The 22,306-nt window shown below is 39.5% G+C and overlaps 1 protein-coding gene across 1 annotated transcript; it reads right to left on the bottom strand.

Moving 5' to 3' along the window:
• Window positions 1-158: 158 nt before the first annotated feature.
• Window positions 159-19,984, bottom strand: GPI (glucose-6-phosphate isomerase). The gene is made up of 18 exons (XM_082770218.1): window positions 19,794-19,984; window positions 15,494-15,584; window positions 14,522-14,590; window positions 12,530-12,649; window positions 11,486-11,569; window positions 11,256-11,402; window positions 9,473-9,544; window positions 8,385-8,429; window positions 7,513-7,566; window positions 6,485-6,545; window positions 4,870-4,913; window positions 4,484-4,636; window positions 3,994-4,123; window positions 3,552-3,628; window positions 2,772-2,900; window positions 2,152-2,227; window positions 2,000-2,066; window positions 159-457 (listed from the first exon to the last, which is right to left on the bottom strand). Exons 1-18 carry the CDS (start codon window positions 19,910-19,912, stop codon window positions 334-336), a joined length of 1,662 nt encoding a protein of 553 aa, XP_082626344.1. The 5' UTR covers window positions 19,913-19,984; the 3' UTR covers window positions 159-333.
• Window positions 19,985-22,306: the final 2,322 nt, after the last annotated feature.

Genomic DNA, 22,306 nt, shown 5'->3' with positions numbered 1-22,306 from the left:
TACAGAAAAGTGAAGAAGTTTTACTCATCCATCATATCTTTTATTTCCTAATATCATGTGATCACCTTTAAGGAAGTTGACGGATAAGAAGTGATGAACATACCAGCTGCACTTTACAGATCAACAACCACAAAAATAGAAAGCAACTATACAATCTCTGGGTTTCACAACTAGTTTTCATTGGTAACACTTGACGCAACAGGATTAACTGCAACAAGTGAAGAAGCTACGTCGGTAAAGTGCTATTTTTGTTAAAAGTGGCTAAAAAAGCACAACTACAACAGACTTAAGTATTCGGTCGTTAGATTGTCGATGTCCTCAGAATCTTTCACTTCAGGCTCTGTGTTTTTTGATGAAATTGATGAGCCCATTTGTTGAGCTATCATGAGATGTCACTGGAGCATCTGACTCCAGTTCAGGCTCAATTTTCTTGGCAAGTTGTTTTCCAAGCTCAACTCTGCATTTAAAGAAGTATGAGAACAAAAAAAGCAGTATTAGTACTAATTTAAGGTATGTTAAGAATAGGTGCCAGTAAAAAGTAACATGACAGTTAACATTATGGCTGACCAAATTAGTTATTGTAGTGTCATTCACAAACTAGGATTCTCACAAGTACAACTGCCTAGCTGAACAAACAGCTCAATTTACACAAGATCTCTAATGAGAAAGCTTTGTTTTATGTACTCTTTCTGCACTGTAACTCCCTTTCAGTACTCATTTATGCTATGCAGCCTGCTGCAGAGCAGAAGGCATTCAGCATGCTCCTGATTCACCATTAAATACAGTATCAATCAAAACACTGACTTGCAGCACCACGACAATGAATAAAAACAGCCAAGCTCTGGGACTGAAAGCTTTCTTCAGCACTACAGAGGGCTATCCAGACACAAACCACCAAGAGATATATTCCAACAGCTGCAAGAAACTAAACTGGTTCTACAGCATATTCTGCTTGCCCTCCCCACATTCCATATTTAGGTTTGGATTCCATTCTAGATTTTCATGTGCTACAGAAAGAGCTGTATTTGTATCCCACTCGTTTTTCAGATTTTATAACAGATAGTTACAGCTTTAATCAGACAGTCTTCCATTTCCAGTTTCTGCTTCACTGTTTTAGGTAAAAAAAAAAAACAAACTGCTGTGGTAACATAGCTCTAACAATATATTCAGAAGATCTCTCATTCAGTTTTTATGAAGGGAGCTTAGTGTAAATTAGTATTCTAAGCCTTCATAGAAAACATGGTCTTTGAAATAACCCCTGCTGTGACACAGGCAGGTTTCACCTAAAAAAAAGTTACCCTTTTCCCAGTTCTTTCTTGGGAAAGTTTTCCACACAATATGTTCTACAGTTAATCACTACAGATTAAAGAATTATTATCTCCTGAAAAAGTCTTATTTTTAAAGAAACTAAAGTAACAAACTCCTTATTAAGCAGCTGCTTTATATATGGAGCTCTACCACAAGTGTAGGCAGAGGTGCAGCCTGCATTAGGCTAGGGACTCCTATGCAAGATTGGCAGATGCCTTCATGTAGCTCCAGCACAAGAAAAATTCAGGTGGTTAGTCTTAACTAGCAGGTACCACTCAGCTGCCTACCACATGTTTCTGGAGATGCTTTCACCCCCCCCCCCCCCCCCCCATTACAAGGTAAATTCTCCCCTTATACTTGTCAAAGCACGCATTCAGCCTGATTGACTATGTTCTCATTATTACAGTGCTGAGCCTGCTCAGCTATCTTTTCTGCATTCAGTTTGTTGGTTTTTATACTGAAAAAGCAAAGGTCCACTAGCTGGAGTTGTATGTAGGGTCATTATGCATGGCTGAAGATACATGGTGGATAGGATACATGGTGGTTTATTCTCAGAATATCTGGTTCCTAATTAAAACTATCCCATAATCATTTAAGTATTCCACTATTTTTCATTGTCTTCTCTAAATCATGACACATTAAGGTAAACCACAGTTGGTAAGTATACCAGAAACAGATCAAGGAGACTTACCCCCACTGGTCATAGCTGTTAATATCCCAGACAACTCCCTGAACAAATATCTTGTGTTCATACATGGCTAAAACAGGAAAATAAATTATTTATCAATAAGCTTCATCATAAAGTCTTACTAAGCATTCACAGTTGAAAGGTCTTTTACTTACCGATGATTGCTCCCAAAGTGAATGGGTTGAGTTTTGTAAACATGATGGAGTTGGTTGGGCGATTGCCTTCAAAGACCTTTGAAAAACAAGAGGTACATTGTAGTATAGTGCATACTAACAGGTTTCTGATGCAAGTTGCACGTTTTCCTGACAGCCCACATTCGATTATTTGTATTAGCAGCAAAACAGTAATCCTGAAAGCTTTAAAGGCTAACAGTTTCAACCATATAATTTTCTGTAAAAATTCTGTATTATTTTTGTAGCCTATTACAAACAATGGCAAAACATTATCTCCAAGCACTGCTACTCCCACCATGGCCATGTGAAGTTGTGAAACAAAGCTGCGGCAATGAACACACAACTCTACCTGAAATGCCTCAAAAACCTTCAGATCATTATACTTAATGGTAGTGCCATTTACAGACTGCTCCACTGTACCTGGCAAGGTAGAGCCTTTAATAAATATGACTCTCACTGTTGTCAAGACAATAGCACTTAATAGCCACCGGAGGGCACTGCTGCCATTAAAAAGAGCCATCAAGCAGCATACCAAGGCAGCGCCCTCACAACAGCAATACTACTAATCAGATGAAAACTGGCAAATTACAGAGCCTGATTACCTTGTGGGGAAGAAGCTTCTCCAGAGCATCCCCACTCAGTCCTGCTGCTTGCAGTTCCTTACGAGCTTCATCAGCAGTCTTTCCTTTCATCAAGGCCTCAGTCTGAGCAAGGAAGTTGGCCAAAAGGATCTAGCAGGCAGAAGACAAACAACTACTTCATTAGCTCAAAAAAAAAAAAAATACTCAGTGCCTGCAAGCAGACTGAGAAGTCTTATTTTTAGCACTGAATATGGCAATAAATTATGCTATACCTTTGTGTATAATGCCTGCTATTGCTTTTTACCTTGGAGTGGCGAGACACTTGATTACTACTTAATAGTGTGTGCATCCAAAAACATACAGGATTGCTCTGAGAAATCTTGCCCATTAGAACTGACAAACCTAGTAAGATCAAAGGAGCTGGGATTTCATGTCCCTTTCAACCAGTGTCTATTCCACACCATAGTATTAACATAGAATGCCAGCTGCTTTTTCACCAAGAATAGTCAAAGTTGGACGATATGTACTCTATCAATGAAAGTTCTCACAGTACACCACACAGCAATCCCTACCAATACAGAAGTTTAGTTTCCTATTCCTTGACTAATATTAACATGCAAGTTGATGGGTATTTTTTATCCTACTAGTTTTACTGAAGATAAACATTTATGCTCCCTACAAACCATAAAATGGTCTCTCCTACACTATCATTGTTTAAAGACCATACTTGTCTGACAGAAGAAAATTGCTGGTACACAATGCAACAAGAAAATATGGGTGTCCTGATAAAGAACTCATTACCTTGTGATGCAAACCGTTTCTGACTGGATGCTGAGTCTGGACTGGGATCAGAAAGTCACAGGGAATCATGCGAGTCCCTGCAAGAAGAGTCACATTAATAGCCTTACAACATTAAAGATAAAAAAAAAAAAAAAAAAAACTTATTCTCGTCCCACTTAGAGTTATTGGAAGAGTTAGCCACTTTAACAATTTAAAAAAAATTATATGAACTAGGGGAAGTGACTATACGGTTCAGTTTCAATTCTAGTTGACGCTCCTTATTGTAGATGTGAGACCTGCATCTGTAGCCTTGTAAAGGCACAAATTAAGGGCACTACAGTCATGTCACACTAGCCTAGACTAGAGCCCAGCCTCTAGATCAGTGTCATCTTAGCACCCCTGCAGCTTTATGGTCAGAATTTAACTCCAAAACGGCGGATCGTAAGGTAAAGTCCTAGTTTACCTTGATGAATGAGCTGGTAAAAAGCATGCTGCCCATTGGTGCCTGGCTCTCCCCACACAATAGGGCCAGTACTGTAGTCCACACGAGAACCTTTCTTGGTAATGTACTTGCCATTAGACTCCATGTCACCCTAGAAGGGAAGAGTAGTTATCATTTTTCTTGCAGAACCATCACTATCAGTACAAAGTTCCATATATACTTCAACTCTATTAAGTGCTGCTTTTTTATAGAAATTCCATAAATACCAGGGTTACAGCTGCTTAATTTATGGGCGCAAACTTAACTGAGATCTGAGGGAATAAGGAACAAATCTCTAAATTAATCAAACAAATAAGACAAGAGCAATCTTGGCACCGTTATTTGTTCTTGATTACATCAATTTACATGATTACAGTTATAACCTAAAAACATATGTCCTGGATCTAGATCCAGGACAAAAGCACACTTACATCGTTGCTTCTTGAAATCTTCTACTCTGGTTGGGTCTTACCTGCTGGAAGTAGGCAGCAAAGCGGTGCATGTATTGGTCATAGGGCAGAAGTGCATGGGTTTCACATCCGAAGCAGTTTATATACCAGACCCCCAGCATTGCCAACAGAACAGGCACATTCTTCTCCAGTGGAGCCGTATGGAAGTGGTTATCCTTTTTAACAAATGAAAAAATTACAGTTCTCAAATTAATTGTCACCCCTCCCAAATCCTAAGTGTTTTTGTGTTTTTTTTTTTAAGCTGCTGTTTTAACCTAGAGACGTCCCCAAGACAGTCATTTTAGAAGCACTGAGAAAGCATCGGGAGATGAACTTTAGAAACCAGTCTGCCTTCACTTATCTTATCAACTTAAGAGAAGCAAATCTGAAATAGGCATCCCACACTCACCATCCAGTGGGCTCCAGCAAGCAGACTCTCAAAGTTGTCAAAACCTAACAATGAAAAAAAAAGTCAATTTACATTTACTATTGTAACTTAAACTTGATTTTTCTGGTAGAGAATTTTCCTTTACGCAGAAAGGCTCCCAACCACTAATTGAGTTTAAAATTGTACTTTAACTTCTCCCGGAGTTTACATCCCATAGGACAGATATTAGTTATGATTAAAGCTTGGACTTCAGAGCAAGCCCAACTGTTCATGGAACATACTTCAAAACTTTTGCCTAAACTCCCTATTCAGACAAAATGAGCAACTGGAAGGAAAACAAAGACATTAAAGCCAGAATTGGTATTATTAAAGGCTACGCAATTTTCTTGCTTATTAACCACACTGGGCAAAGCTTCCCCAAAAATCAGGACAAGGCTACTAAAGCAGGAATTTCTGCATTGGTCTAAGGATAAACTGTAGTAAAGGTTGTTTTGAAAGGTTCTCCTAGAAAATTCACCTGATTTTGTTTGCTCTATTAATAGGGGATTTAATCATCATTTATTTTCACAGAGTTTTTAAACTAATGCCATCCTTTCGCATGAAACCATTAATCCTGATTGTCATACAGAAAAACAGGAGATTGAAGTGAAGTATCTGGCAGTCAAAGCAGAAGCTCTAACTATGGTCAGAAGCCAGCTCTGGCAGATAAAGGATCTAAGGACAAGCAGTGGAGATAGCCAACACAAGATCTAACAGCAGAGTTAGACAGTTTACTGTAGACGAAACAGTGTCTGACTGAAGTTTATTTTGCTGTTCAAATTGGTTTTTCCACACAACTGCTATTCATATCATTCTAAGAACACCATAACCAATGTTTTTCTTCTAACATCAGTCTATGGTAATTCTATCTTTTATTTAGAAAATATGTAACTTTATGGTTCAAGACTAACTATTGGAAATGATTGATGAGGGAACAAATGCAAGACTGCTGAACAGCATGTTCACCAAGAAACAGTTCCTAGAGCTCTTTCACATCCACTGTGTGCTCTCCACATGCATTTGAGACCTGCAGAGATGCCCATGGTGCCCCTGTAGCAGTACAGATAGGTGGGGATCAATTTAGAGGGTCTTTATCTTTGTTCCACAAAGAATTACAAATAGAAACAGCACTCGTATGCCATCAGGCTTCATAATCTAGGAGAATAAGTACTGGTGCTTATGATGTGATAGAAGGGATTTTTTTTTTATGCTAAACAACTCAAGCAGAATTGGAGATAAGATTTGACACACAGAAGTTACATAACTCAATACTCTACTCTTAAGTAGTTGATGCATGTCAGTTGTAAAAATCTAGTTTTCAAGACTGATGTGACTTTACATAAGCCAAGCACTTTTGGCAATGCAAGCAAATAGATGTAATTTGACTACTTGTACCTACATGAGTAACTTTGCAAACTACATTTATAGTACTGAAGCTTTGACATTTCCATCACATTTGATTTTAGCAGAAGCTCAGAGAAGAAGTTGGGTAAAACAATATTTGTCCCAGAACTGATCCACAATCCAGTATTGTTAAAATATTCCACAGATGTACTCCCAAAATAGGTTCTTATTAATGTATCACGGGAATACATACCAATATGCAGGGCAATGGAGAGACCAATGGCTGACCACAGAGAATAGCGACCACCAACCCACTGAAAAAAAGATTAGTTGAGACAATAGAAGTGTAAAGGTTTTAAATTTAAGCTTATCTAAACTATTAGGAAATAGCAGCATGCGTTTAGACTATTTTCAGCAAAAGATTATTTTTGGGGGCAATTCACTACAAATCACATGGCATGGCCAAGGGGACCTGTACCTTACAGTAGCCCCAACAAATCCTTAAGTATGCATTTCTTTAAGGAGTTGAAGTTTTCCATCTGGTCTAGAGGCTATGATTTATATAACATCTGTTGAAATAGCTCTCTTGATAATGACTGCAGTTCATTCTCAAATACTAGATTCACAGCTTGTGTTAATTGCTTTCCTAGTACTGATCTGTAAGAGAAGCCTGAGTCAGCAAGATCGTAACATTACGTAGGAAAAGGTAACGCTCTAGTTAAGTTCTAAATGGTAGCTTTGAAGTGTAGTTTGTCAGGCAGAGTCAATGCGACAGAAACCAGCCTGTTTCTGATTTTAAGTAGATAAGTAGAAAGGCCAAGGCTAAATGCACTACTTAAAATATGCATCTGCTATAAAACATCAAGTTAGACTCCAGTTTCTGATGTTTGACCTTTACAGACGTAGGTTATATACAGTAGACCCCAACAGTCAAATGTCACAGCTTATAATAACTACTTACATAGAGGAATAAGCTAAGACTTCTATCTCCTATTACCCAGCAGATGATTAGTCAGCCAAGAATACAGAAGGCTCTTCTTCAGACCTTCATCTACAGCAGGATTTGAATTGAATGGACAAGATACAAGACTGCTTTACTTGCCTGTCACACTCAGTTTACTTTTAGGCATAATTTTTCAAATGTTTCAGTACTGAGAATACAGCTACTATTTTTTTTAGTTTTGTTTTGGTTATTATTTAGTTTGCTGACATCTAATTAACACTTTCTGAAATAAATTCTAATGGTTAGCATCTACTGCACAACATTAGACATTTACTTACATCCCAAAATTCAAACATGTTCTCAGGGTCAATTCCAAAGTCTTTAACTTTAGGCTAGAATTAAAAAAAAAAAAAAAGAAAAAAAAAACCACGTGGAAGAGAAGACAAACATTGTTAAAAACCTTGATGTCTAGCAAATAAAAAGCACAGGTTTTACGCCTATTAAATACACAATTGCCCAATTACACCTATTTTAAGAATACATAGCATCCATCAGAAAATACACTATACTTTTATTTCCAAATATCACTATTGCCATTCAGCAGTCTTGAATTCAATGACATAACTCATTCTATCAGAGTGACAGTGTAGTTAGGAGTTGAACTGATACTGTTTACATTCAACATGCCCAGAATATTACAACGGAGCTTCACACCAGTTTACCTGGCAGCCTCGATTGTTGCTGGGTCTTCTATTGCTGGGCCTTTTTTAATTGCTGCAGCTCCCCCCTCCTTCTATTTTGGGTGAAATACCGCATCAAGGTACATTATGCTTATCGTATGCAAGAAATTACTCACAAACTATTTGCATCACTTCAGCACTTATCTTAGTATTTTGATTAACATTTATTTATAGAATTGCATTCACACACACTTAAACAATAACAGGCACCCTTCATTAATAACAGGATAGGTATTACAAGCACAACATCTTGATTTCAGATTTATAAAGCTCCAGCAGAAAACACATCTATAACGGTGCTTTGGAAGGATTCATTTTATGTTCTGTAGAACATATATGCATCCGTTCAATAGGAAAGCTAATTATTAGTATACAAATAATGGCATCTTAAAGGCTTCCTTACAGGAAGGTACAGTAAGACCATCTTCAAAGTACATAGAAGAAAATTTAAATAAAGTTCTTATACTTACACCATTGGTAGACAAGGCAACAAAGTGCTTGGCCACAGCTGAAGGCTTAATAAAAATGAACAATGTCAGATCTAGAATTCTAATTGTTTTTGTTATAAATGATAGCAAATCAGGTTTATTTTTAAACAAAATATTGTTGACTATCATTAGTTATTTGCATGTTTATCAACTTGAAATCAACTTAATCACATACAGTGTAAGATTTGGCAGAATGCCTATCTGAAGATAATGTTCTGACAATATTTTCATGAAGGCCTCCCTCTGGAGGTAGTCACTACCTTGAGCAGCACTCAGTTTCCTTAAGAGTACGTTACCATTTTGGTATATCACTAATACCATTTTTGGGCAGATGGAGTTTGTTGTGCAAGTGTTGCCCTTCCTGCTACAGTAGCAAGATCAGGACAACTGCAACTACTGATAAATCTAAAGCTACAGATTTAGACTTGGGTCTTTTGTTAAGTGTTCAGGCAAAGATGAATTGTCTTTAACTAATGTAATGGGAGACTTCAATGCCCTGCTCTCGAATTAAGTACAGTTACCCTCACTGGAACATGTTAAAGACTACATTAACCACCTGAGCAGGCAGTACTGCTTTTCTTACAAGAAATTGAACAGAATAAGCCAAAAACAAGGCTTCTGTTCATAGCACAACCATCTGCTACAGAAATCTGATTTTACTGCTTTTATCTTATTTTACTGCTTCAATCATAACTTCATTGCTAGTTTTGAAAGACTTTCCAAGAACTGAAAGGTAATGACATGTAGAGACTATATTCTTTCTGTGTCAGTGGTTCCACCAAACCATTAGCTAGCTCTAAGGCAGATGCAACTGTGTATTACTTTAGAGGCAGGATTTGAGGGAAAACCAACCATAACCACTGTCTATAACTTGTTTTGTTACTTTGTTCAGACATAGCAGCCTGTATCATGATGCACTTCAGTGTTGTGCACAGCATTTGCTGTGCTACACAGCTTATGCTTGGGCAGCTATTGGCCCCGATCCAAAGCATGCTTAAAATGACTGGGGAGAAACTGCACAATGAAAATCTGTTGCATTCTGTTACGTAATCTAAGCACATTAGACTTACATCATTAGCAGCATGTAGGAACCACTCTTTGGCCGTTTCTGCATTGGTGATCGTTTCTTGGGTGGTGAAAGTCTGTACATCAGAAAACAGAGAAGTATAAGACACTGTACTTCGAAACAAGTTCAGGCTGCTAAAACATTTTTTCAGATAACCAGATCAGAGTAATTCTAGAGGTTCGTAAGACAGCTGCTACCACATTTCAGAAAAAAACTAGCAAGCTTACCAATCCAAGTCAGCAGTTTGCTGGAATTGGAGTAGTTACTCCCTATTTCCTTCCCACCTCCAAACTGTTACACAAAACCTTGAGACTGAAGTTATTTTCCCTGTACTTCTACTAAATATGAAGTTATATCACTCAATTAGGAAGTAGCTAATTGAGCTTCAAAACAGGACAACCCAGCTGGACTGTCCTCTTGTTCTATTATTCCTTCTTTTCCATGCAACACCACTCATTTTTGCTAAGACTCTGCAAAAACTATTTTGCTGATTAGAGAAAATATCTTCCTGCTTCATGAAGTGTGCAAAGAAGTTCAGTCATGCAGTTCTGCAAAGATCTACAACCATTCTGATTTACTCAACCATCAAAATTCTGCTTTAAGGGGGAACACTACATTCAACCTACTCTCATCCATCTCCAGAAGTATTTCATTATGAAACAAGCCTGTTAGGGAAAACAAAAAAATACCATTCATCTTCTTCCAAATAAATCCAATTATCTAACTACAGCTTGGCAAATAGAAACTGAAGTGTTACTCTTTCAATCTTGCAGTCTTCTGAGCCTTTGAACCATGATGCTTGACCTCAATTATTCAAAATGACCATTAGTATTACTTTGCAAAGCTTACTTATTATTCCAGAAGTTGCTCAGCTACAGTATTGCCAAAATAAGATAATGAGCACCACAGTAGAGCATGGTCAGCATTACACACATGTTCATTTATTGCAGATTCTGTCATCAACAGTAAAAAGGTCCTACTGTGCTTTACAAATGAAGGCAATCCACATTATGTAATGATGAATTGTCTTCAGTTTCCTCTGATAAGGCAGAAGCCAGTATGTTCTAGTCAGCATACCTCAGAGGAATTTGGCTACTAGCAATTAAGTTTATGAAGTTATAAAATAAGCTTGCTAACAAGGTGAGATTTACAAAGGTAGCTATTAAGTCCATATTCAGAAATAAAGTGCCGTCTTAAAAACAGGTGAAGGCAGGCTGCTGGTAGTTTAAGTAAAGAAGCTTGATATTTATAATGTTCAAGGTACTCAGCCTTCAAGTTAGAGAATGAGCTTTTGCTACTACCCTGAAACAGAATGAAGATTCCCAAACTACACTGATGTGAAACATCAATGCAAAAAAACACTATCGACACTGTCCTTCATAAGCAATATGAAAAGACCAGAAGTAAAAGTAAGGAATGAGATGAGTTCTTGAATTTCAAAGAAATATAAAAATGGGATCACACATTCCACCCGCGAAGTATAGTAACAAAACTTGTTAATAATTTAAATTTGTGTTGGCTAAGAAATGCCCAAAACAACATCAAATTGCTCTTGTGTATTACTTCTCAAGAATAAGTCATTTTCTGTGCTTGACTTCTAGATCCTTAAACATTTCAGTAGCAATATACACTTGTATTTCAAGTTTAGGATTAATCAGAACAGATTTTCTGTTTTTTGAACTAGTGTACACTAGAAGTCCTTAATCTAGAACTTCCTGTGGACTGAAGTCTTGACTGAATCTTTGACCACTTGAAGTATGTCACACCAGTGACCTTATTAGACATACCTTTGATGCAATGATGAAGAGTGTAGTGTCCGGTTTAAGCTCAGCCAGGGTTTTGGCTATATGAGTACCATCAATGTTAGACACAAACCAAACACGTGGGCCTCCCTTGGAATATGGTTTCAGGGCTTCAGTTACCATCAGAGGCCCCTGAAGAAAACCAACAGTTAGGTTTTATCTTCATTGCAGACATGTACACACAGATGTAAAATGTACAGAAGTCAGCTGCTTACCAAGTCAGAGCCACCAATCCCGATATTGACCACATCAGTAATAGTCTTCCCAGTGTAACCTTTCCATTCACCACCACGGACTCTCTGGCAGGAAAAGAAACCAAGTATTTTATGCTATGTATATGCTGAAGTTAATAACTCTAACCCTGGAAGTAGGCTGTATTTTCAAGCGCTACTGCAGAGCATCTCAAAAAAAAAAAAAAAAAAAAAATTAAAGTTTCTAGACCTTAAAGCCAATACTCAAAACTACCTTGCTGGGTAGACACTTCGTTAATGCTTACTTCTTTAAGTGTTAGAAATTGAATGCACATATTTAAAACAAACTGCAAAAATCAGTTTAGTCTTCTTACATGTGGGCTGCTAAAGCATTTGCAACAGGTGAACATAAGGACAATAGAAGTCAAGCTAGACATGAAAGAGTCTTAGGCATTGAATTATTTGCACAAGACATTTAAACAGATGCCTACATTAAAGATGTACAGAACCAATAAACATTAATGATATTTGAAGATTACTGTATTTAACTAGGGAACAAAAAGCTTTGTGTTGTTGAAACAGTAGAATCATAAATGTATCTGACCTAAAGACAGTGGATCTTTAAAAAAAACTACTTAAGCAGACCACAGTCAAATTAAAAGTGAGCTGGGAACTTCTTCCCTCTCTCCTTCTGATTTTACAAGAATTTTAAGAAGCAGTTTCTATGTGAGAGTCAAGTAGTAAGAAAGACGTTAAGAAGAAATAAAGCCATATTTGAATGGGGTACCTCATGTTTTACAAGACTTCAAACTTCTGAAATAAATACTACTGAAGGAGTAAGATCTGGAGAGCCCATTAAAGAAAAGCCCACCTACAAACTGACATGCAAGAAAGTCACGCTTAAAACAGCTCTAACTCCATGCTTGAGCCAGTACTGTTATAAACCTAACTCAACAAGTGGAGAATAGCTTGTGTGAACCAGTCTATAATCAGTGCTTCACAACATGCCTGTGAGAGAACCTGGTTGACTATAATACAAACATGAAAGGTTATAGTGATATACTATACCTGGCAGAAGTGTTTCATTTTGTCCAACACTTTGTTTACTTCTGGAACAACATCTTTCCCATCCACAAGTATTGGCACATTGGAACGATTTCTCAGAGCGATATGAAGCACAGCTCGGTTCTAAAACAAGAGGAAGAAGGAAAAACATGAGTTATTTGTGACTTGCACTTCACCCAGAAAGTAGTACAATCTTAAGAGCTGTTAATAATCCTTCAGATTAACTGGAACTGCTTTCAACTGCTGTCTGCTGTTAAACAAAAATTTTCTAAATTTTGGTAGACAGTAAAGACTGCCCCCATAACGAGTGGTCAGATATGTGCTACTTTATACACTGTCTTTGCACCATATTAGCCTACAAGTTCTAACTCATCAGGACAAACACCTGGCAGTATCATGCTTGGGTGAACTACAAATAATTTCCACCTAAGAACAAACTGAGCAGTCAATGCCTGCAGTATTAAACACAGACAAGTCTTAAATATTTAGGACATGGCTAAAAAGTTTTCCAAATCTGAACAAGAGTAGTAGACAAGTCAGTTCTTGCTATTAAGCAGCTTCCTTCTGTCTTACTGCTCTACATTTATTCTATTAACACTGTTTGACAGCATTCTGTTTAACTTCTCATGGCCATTTCATACTGTCCACATGCTCCAGAGTCCATTCAACTTAATTTTCTATCTTGCATTAATAGAAAATGGATTAAACCAAATCTCATTCCAGGTCTTATTACTGTAAATGAGAAGCAGGCCAATAATGAAAGATCAGTCATCATGAAGGTAACTGCTAAATAAAGTTGCCATGTTGAGACTATATGGAAGTTGGGAGCTAGCAGCAGAAGCCAAACACACCAGACAGTTTAATATTGTGTTCAAGTGCTATCAAGGAAGAGTATATTCCTTTAAAAGGACTTCAACCATTATATTTGATCTTAGGTTAAAAAAATGAAGAATAACTCCATAACATATGATCAGAGATAGGCTAACCTTGTAATAATCTGTGTTACAAGAGGCTATTGAAAAGCAGTATCTGAAAACCAGAACCAGACAGATGTTAAACTTACCCACATTTCCCCCTGCTCCCTTTTTTCCCCCCCTCACTGTCTAAAACTGTGTATTGAAGGCATTAATATAAGAGGAAAAGAAATGATTCTCCAGTGAAGCTTCCTGGTTTAGTCTGTTCATTCCTACAAACATGCAGTATTTACAAGCAACACAACATTCAGCCACTGAGTGATTTTTAAGTAAACTGCTTATGCAAGAACTAAATCAGTTAACCAAATCAGAGCAAATATTGATTTCTGCAAATTTACCTCAAATGTACTTAAATATTTAAGGTAGACCAGTAAACCATGTTACACTGATTTTCCAGTTTTCAACCTACTTTAAATTTAAAAAAATAAGGTGCAACTGGTTCCTTTGTATGTTCTAGAGACGATTTAACTATCATTACAACCCTCAAATCTACAGAGAGGAATATACTCAGTCTTACCAAAATACATGGCTAGTTTTTCAAGATGGCTTATACTCTCTACTACAAGAAGTGCCCAAAGATAAGTAGCATCAACAATCCAAAGCAGAAAGTCTTACACAACCCTTGCTAACACATTATATGCAGATTACTAAGCTTTATGAACACTCGTTAGGCAAAAGCTGCTAAGGCATACATGGAATGAAATACTCTGCTCTATGCCCTTTTCAAGACTTAACTCATCTTCCTCTCTACAGAAGAGTGCAGAAGAGAAAGGAAAAAATACACCACCAACTCATCTAAAAACAATTTTTGTTGGAGACGAGACTGAATAGCTTTATTCACATTTTCTTCTTTGCAAGAGAGCTTAGAATTTCTTATGTAAGGAATCAAACGAGTTAAAACCACATTCAGCATTTCAGAGTAGCAATTAAAGTTTTTCAAAACTTCTCTTACAGAGATGCATTAACATCCATAATATAAGCACAACTGAAAGGTAAGAACTATATACAGAAATAGCCTTACCTCAGTGAAGTTGATCTTCTCTCCACTGAACATTCGCTCTCTGGCACTTTCCACACCCCTTGACTTTGCCTGAGAAATGTAAAAATAGATTTCTCTTAAAAATAGTAAGTCAACATGTACTACAAAGGTCCAGCTACACTAAGGAGAGTACGCAGTTAGCACAAGAGAGCAAACTAAAAATTAGATGAAAAACACCATAAACTAGTTTTAAAATGTATAGAAGTTCATGCTTATTTTATAGGAAGTATTTTTATTCCCTTAAAAAATGCTACATGGTACCATGTACTAAAAGATCAAGATGTAGTGAGTAGTCTTTATTACTCAGTTTCATCTTGACAGACTGCTAAAGAAATAATTTATATTCCTTTGCAGCTTAGGGTTTTTTTTTGTTTGTTTGTTTTTAAACAGAATAGCAGCAAAAGTAGTTTCAATTCAGCTGTTTTTGGAAGCTTTAAAAAAAAAAAATCTATTCCATCTTAGCCTTTGGCTGAACCAATAGTTAAGAAAGGGTTGTAATTATGGACACCACGCTAAACTGAAGTTAATGACACAAGCTTCTTAAAATACATTCAAGTGCAAATGAATCTCAAAACTAAGACTACGTGACACGAAACAATGTATTTCCATTTGAGGTTTAAAAAATATCAGCTTCTCTTTCAACTTGGTATTCATCTCTTATTTTACTGCAAATCTCAGTAATGGTCCCATATGCCAGCTGGTTTGTCACAGACATGTCTTGACAGACAAATCAGAGCTCAAGAGAGATCTGGGAATTAAAAATGGCTCTGCTCCTTGTGGCCAAAGGAAAATGCAAGACTTACAACAATGCCTTACTAGGCTTGAAACCATGTGACCTTGAACTTTGATCATCTCTTGAATTGAGAGTTAAATGTGTATAATGATAGAATGAGTTACAGTTTAAAGTTAACTTCTATAACACTGAACTAATAAAACAAAGTTTTCTTTAGTTACCAGTTCCACCAGCATTTTCATTACTTCTTCTGTAACAAGGTTCTTCGAATAATCCAGTAAGATATCCCCATGATCAGTATTCAGAGTCAAGCTGCCAAAACAAATAAGTTGCTTAATTAAACCTTCTTAGAAAGAGTTTTAAGCAAGACAATGACAACTCTACAAATAGTAAGTAATTAGAAACCTAGTTAGGCTAAGTTAATATAGACAACCTGAGGGACTAATGGGCCTCCACAAATTTTATAAAACTATTTACTAGGTAGTATACCATTTTAACTTGACTACTGTTTTCAAAAAGCTCAATTGTAGTGTTCATTTTCTGCTTGTGAAAGTCCAAATACAAATACAAGTATATTTAATGCACAGCCACATGATCACGTTCCACTTTCAACTGAGCCACTAGCAGTCTCTAGCAACTATTTTTTCCTATTAAATCATAGGTACAAAGCTATGACCATCTTTTGCAGCGAAGAAAATTATACTGTCTTCCTACAGTTCATTTTAGCAAATTTAGCCTTTTTTTTTATGTCAGCCCAAACAAAACTCATTTACAAGTCTATACAACTTCATGTACAGAAATACTGTCAAGTAAGATGCAGAATTACTTCCTATTTGTGCACTGCATAGTCTCACTTTGCTTACCTGTTGTATTTACTAGCCTTGTATCAAAATGCAAATTTCTACAGTTGCTCTGTTGTCTTATACAGCAGTTTTACACCCATTTCTCCTTTGCACTAATTAACAACCTAACATACACATTTACTTTAAATTCAAGAGTCAGTCCTGTAAGTCTTTCAGTAGACTTTATTAAGTCTACTGTACAAGTGCCTTCATTATAAGTTACTGTCATGTTTGCTCCACATGCTCAAGCCACAGGAAATTGCATGCATCTAAATTCAGTGTTTCCGTGTTGCTCATTATCTGCCCTGCCTCTAGTTTCTCAATATTTGGCCACAAATATTATTACTTGTTTTTTACTGCAAAGATATACTATGGACTTGGCAGGGATGAAACATAGCATTGTTGCTATCCTAAACAGATATAACATGACAGATAATGCAAAATTGGAAGAATGGGACTGAACCTGCCACAACAGTAATGACCAGCAAGGTCTAGACACTTTGGTGGTTTCAATTTTTGGGAAAAAAAGACAGTTCAAGACCAGAAAACTGGTTTTAAAACAGAAGCAACTAAATAAGGAAAGATGTGTAACTTCAAGCACAGGCTAAAGAGAACATTTATCAAAAAACAAGGCAAGCAAGGGAAAACAGTATTAATACTGTTAATCATCCTTTTCTTCAGGAGGGTGCAAGAAGCAATCCTGAAACCCCAACCACATAGTGTAAGAATACCTGGAACATAACTAGCTAAGAAAAAGACTTACCTCTCACCTACCAAACTTGCTCTTTATTGATAGAGTACAGAAAAGGAATAAATCCTGCAAGTCTATTTAAAATTACATGGGGTATGTTTACAGATAGGACTAGGTTTTCAACACTTCATTAAGGGCACTGCAAGACCATTATGATGAGATCTCTCTCTCTCTCTATATATATACATATCTCATGATAATGATGATTCTTCAGTACTACAGCTTAATCATAGAAAGATAGCCTTAGTGTTCTTCATGAAGATAAAATCCTTAAAATCTTCTCTTTATGAGATATTTTATTTTTACTTTTTTGATTTTTACTTACGTAAATAAAAATCCAACCTCACTAGACTCAGATATACCCCATGAATTTCTGGCTGGATTCAAATCACCACTGAGTTGAAGAAACTGCAGGAAGATGGCATTGCAAGACACCATAAAAAAAAAAAAAAAAAAAAGAGCAATGGCTAATAGTGAATACAAGAGATCTGATTTCTCATTTCCCACACGTGAGGTACAACACAAGCATAAAGCCTAACCCCATCCTGAACCCTTACTCCAAGGGTTCCACCCCTTCTTTAAACAGAAGCACAGGAACGTGCAGCTCAATTGCATTCTGCTACAGTACCCATTCTGCAATGCGGCATCCAGCAGTAGCACTACCCAGGTGGAACAGAGGACTTGTCACGTAAGCCACATCCACACTTAAGTGATGCAGCCTTTCAAAGTGAAGTGAAAGGCCCACTGTTCCTACCAGACTGTATATTTGGGCAGCAGATAAATTCAAAAACATGCTGTACATACTTGACCCTGCTCCAAACCAGGAGAAGAGGCTATGCAAGTTTTCGTCAATGGAGACAAGACAGGAGAAAAGTCTTCTATCCATACTCAGTAAGCCACAGCCGGTGAGCAAAAGGTTCTTACAGTAAGATTTAATAGATACTTAGTCTCTGAGGTATTCAGATAAAAAACTGATTCTAAAATTTCTACAGCACAAGTGTCACGAAGCACTTTTAGTTAAATGTATTTTTTTCCTTAGAAGAGAATCAATGATTTTATGATAATACCCAAGAGATCTGAAGCATCTTCATGAAGAGGATTTTCACATGAGGGAAGAGGTGCAAGATAAGCAGAGGACCTTGTGGCCAAACCTCTGGGACTGGCTTTCAACACGTTAACTACAAGCCAGAGCCGCCGGATGGTGGCAAAGTGGTAATCACTGAGGAGTACAAAAGCTGATTTATCAAACTAAACCTGGCTGTCAGTTTTGCCTATTTGGGTATGACAGAATTCTTGGGGTAGTCAATAATGTTGGTTTATCAGGAAACAGGACAAAAATCATGAAGAGAAATGTCATTAATACAGATTAATGAATCTTGAACAACTCAATCATTTCCTGTCCTTACAGTTTGCACAAGAGAACGTTAAGACAAGCAGCTACTTGAAGTGGGTACCCTCAGTAAAGAGCATTCCACAAGAAAAATACCAATTAGATAAACACATTCTGGGAGACACACAACTTCCAGCACAGAGAAAACATGCCACACATGAGTATATGTGCTTGAAACATGAGTTGCCAAATACCTTATCCTCATTTAACGGTGCACAGCAATGGTCAGTGTAACTCCCTTAGTCTATTACATATTCACAAGAACTTAAATACAAACTATTTGAAACTGAGCTCACATTTTACAGTTAAAGTAGCTTGCATAATAAAGTGACAGCCACTAAGACTAATATTCAGTGCTATTCTCAATAGTAGCACTTACTCAAGCCATTCAGGAAGAGTCTTGTACAAAGCACCTCAGTTACACTTTTGGATTTACTCAGTCTGCTTCAACTTTCCTTTGTTACAAGGATGTTAATAAATTCAGTCTTTTGAAATGTACTGGAGATAAGGAAGCTCGTAACCAGAACCTTTTTTCTGCTAGAGACAGGAAATTTAGCTTAGAGATAGCAATATGGTTTTTACAGTTAACAAAGGTTCTGTTTGAAGAGCCAGATGAAGTTAATGCTTCAAAAACTGAGCATACCTCTCACATCAATGCAAAATGAAGCTAGCTGTTGTATGCTGGTATACAGAACTTCGTATGTGATGTTGCACTACCATTCAGGCAGTATCAAATGAGTTCAACAGGAGAAAAGTCACTTTACCAGTGAGAACTTTGACACATGCAACAGGAAAGATAGATCTTTCTTGAAGAAGTTGGCCATGTGTATATTACCCAGGCTCACTGTAAAACTCAAATCAGTGATGTACCTACACACTAATGGACCTTCCAGATTGCTGGTGGCGCCCAGCAGCATAACCACACGTGACTTCTCAGCAGTCTCCTGAGCACAGGAGACAGCAGCCCAGTTTTATGGGATGAGAACATTGCACATTATCACGCTGTTTCCACGTCTTACTTCCTTCTCTAGAAAAAAGCCCTTGCAACGTGTCTGCTGCAGTACGTGTAGCAGGGGAGGGCTGAACGCCCCACACGCGCCACTGCGGGGCAGGGGCCGACAGGTGGGGGCACAGGGGCGGCCGGGGGCGCTGCTCTTATCGCGGGGCCAGGCATCTTATCGCGGGGAGAGTCAGCTCCTCATGACTAAGCAGGCGGCAGGCCCCAGAATGCCGCTGTGCCGCCGCAGCCCGGCGCTGTGCCGCCCGGCACGTCCCAGCCGCAAGGAGGAGTCAAGGACGAGCACACGCGGGGCCGCCGTGCCCGAGGCTGCCGGGGGGGCTCCCCCCTGCCCGGGGGGGCCGCTGCTCGCCCTCCTGCCCGCCCGGCACCGCCGGGAGGCCCCGAGCGTTGAGGCTCGGCCTCGGCCGCCTTCCCCGGGGCGCTCGAGGCGAGGCGAGCAGCGGCAGGCGTGTGGGGGTTTACGGGGGTGCCTCCTGCCGGCGGGCCCTCTGCCAGCCCCGAGGCTCCCCAGCCTCACCTGAACTTCTGGAAACGCTCCTTGTCGCCCTCGAAGAGCTGCCGCAGGACGAGCTTGGAGGCGTTCGCCTTGTGCCACTCGAGCAGCTTCTTGAAATGGGGGTCGGCGGACAGCGCCATGTTAGCGGCCGGGCAGTGCTGAAGCGGCTCACGCTGGGGCGCGGAAGCGAGCAGGGCGAGCGGGGATGGGGCGGCCGCCCCCGGTTTTATAGCAGCGAAGCTCGGCCTCCTGCCCGCGGCTCCGCCCCGCCACCAGCCTCCTTCCCTTCGGCGGGATGAGCTCCCTCACGGCCGGGAGAGGCGCTCGCTGAGGGGTGGCGGCGTGTGGGGGCCGCGGGGACCCCCGTTCCGAGCCCCCCCAAGATGCTGCGCAACGCGCTGCCCCCGCCCCGGGGCACCTGCGTGAGGCAGCGGGGGCCGGTGGGCTCGGTGCCGGTGTGCTGGGAAGGGACCGGGCTGGAAATGCTCCGGCTTCCAGGCTGCTGCCGCTAAGGGCCGTGTCGAGCCCGGCCCCCCGAGCCCCACTGAGGGGTGTGGGGCGCTGCTCGCACCGGGGGCTCGGCGCCAGCCCCGAAACCGGCCTTAGGCGTGGAAATCCCCGAGGAGCTGAGAGCAGCATCTCCAGCTCGCTGCCTCGGATGGCCCCTGTACGCTGTGCTGGGTGCTGGGGCTTTGGCTCCGGCAGCCTTGGCCTCCCCCAGGCCCTTACATAAGGAGCTCGGCGGCTGGGCCCTGGGTGCCCGCCTGGCTCTGGGGCGCGGCCGCCGCCTCCTCAAGGCAGGCCGGGGCAGGCGGGCGAGCAGCTGCTCGGTTCTTCAAGGAAAAAAACGGGCTGTTCTGGGCACAGAGCAAACCCTGCTGAAACAGGGGCGTGTGTCGGCTTTTGGGGATTATGCGCTTGAGGCTTAGGTGGATAAATCCTCGTGAAGTCATATTTTAAGCACCTAAGCCCCTTTATGGATCTGGGCCTAAATCAGCCACAGAACATGAATTTGACTCAGATCACTAAAATCACAGCCAAGCCCTAAGCAACAGAATCTACATCATTTTCCTTACTGAAAATCCCCAAACATTCCTAATTGAACCTAGTTATGTTACCAAATGCATACTTCAGTGACAATAAACTGTACAACAAACATCCTGCTTTACCTCACAGCACTCTTTCTAAGGTTTGTTTGTTTTTCAAACAAAAGTGTTTAACAAGCCAAAGAATTATTTTTCTTCAGCATAATAAATCTTAAACACTTACAAAGTTTTCATTTCTTTGGCAGTTTTGGTGGTCACTTACCCCTGCCTGTCACAGGTTTGTGTAACTTCTCCAAGGCAACGTGGGTTCAGCAGTGCTGCCTAACCATCCATCAGTGACTCCTGCATGCTTTCATGTAAGGAAGGAAAAATAAAACAATTGGACTGTGAAGGTGATTCCACGAAGAAGCACACAAGTGGCCAGTAAGTGTTTAAGAAGCCACTTCGATCATCATGCAGATTGCCATGCTAACTTTATAAATTTTCCTCCCTTTTTGAGGTCTTTAGGATAAAAACCTCAGCAAAACTATACTCCCATTCATAGTCAGGCTATAACCCAGGATATAAAGTTCTTTGGCCTAACAAATACCTTCTATTTGTCATGGGGAGAGAATAAGTACATTTAAATATGTTAGCTTTACTGATGGAGTTTCACAGTCAGTTATTAAATATTCCTGACTCACCTGTATGATTTTTCACAAATCAGGGCTAATGCGATTTCATTAGTCTCACCACATCCCCACCAAATCCAGTGATCCCTTACATACATATGTTTTCATCAGTTTCTCTTCTGCTATCAACAGTAGTTACCCCACTTTCATTGTTCTCAGAGCACGCTTCAGGTCTTTTTTTACTGATTAGTCTCAAAGTGAAGGTCTGCCACTTGTACAAATTTACATTCACTTCTCTTGCAGGTCCTCCCAGCTATCCTGTTGTTTTCTTAAACACAGGTGACGTCTCAATTTTGCTTCTACTTTTCCTCTTTTATCATTTTCCATTTGGCAATTTCCCTATCCTGCCTTTCACTGTAGAACTCTGGCAATATCTAAGTTGCAATCCTCTTCTTGAAATTCAGAATTTCATTGCATCTTGATATTTGACCAGCTAAAATGTCTTCCTCTGTTTCCTTTATTAATTTTTCACTCATTACTGTAGCTCTCTTTTTTTCTCACCTCACTGTTCCACCTCCTTTGCAACCTACCCAACCACAGCACAGCTCTGTAGCTTCCTACTGCTCTGATCATGTAACAATCTTGAATTGCATCATTGTTCTTTTCTTTTTCATACGAAATTTGAATCCCACGTCCTTACACAGCACAACTGCCCAACTGTACCTCAGTCCATTATTCAACACAGCTCTATTCAATTTTGTTTCCCCCTCCCCGTCTTTTTTATTATGTTCCTTGCATAATTTGAATTGTCTCCAAATCTTTGAGATCTTAAATCTTCAAGATCTGCAAGTTCATCTGACCCAAACCCAAAGTCAGA

This window comes from Aythya marila, assembly GCF_965140915.1.
Source record: "Aythya marila genome assembly, chromosome: 12".
Lineage (NCBI taxonomy): Eukaryota > Metazoa > Chordata > Aves > Anseriformes > Anatidae > Aythya > Aythya marila.
The sequence above is the reverse complement of the archived record's forward strand: the minus strand, read 5'-3'. Positions and strand labels throughout refer to the sequence as shown.

Excerpts from the sequence above, each read along its gene's own strand:
- GPI (XM_082770218.1), bottom strand. The coding sequence starts at position 19,912 with ATGGCGCTGTCCGCCGACCCCCATTTCAAGAAGCTGCTCGAGTGGCAC. Across the intron at positions 14,591-15,493 it reads TGAAAATGCTGGTGGAACTG|GCAAAGTCAAGGGGTGTGGA; the intron begins GTAACTAAAGAA and ends TACATTTCTCAG. Across the intron at positions 2,228-2,771 it reads AGAAGCTTCTTCCCCACAAG|GTCTTTGAAGGCAATCGCCC; the intron begins GTAATCAGGCTC and ends TGTTTTTCAAAG.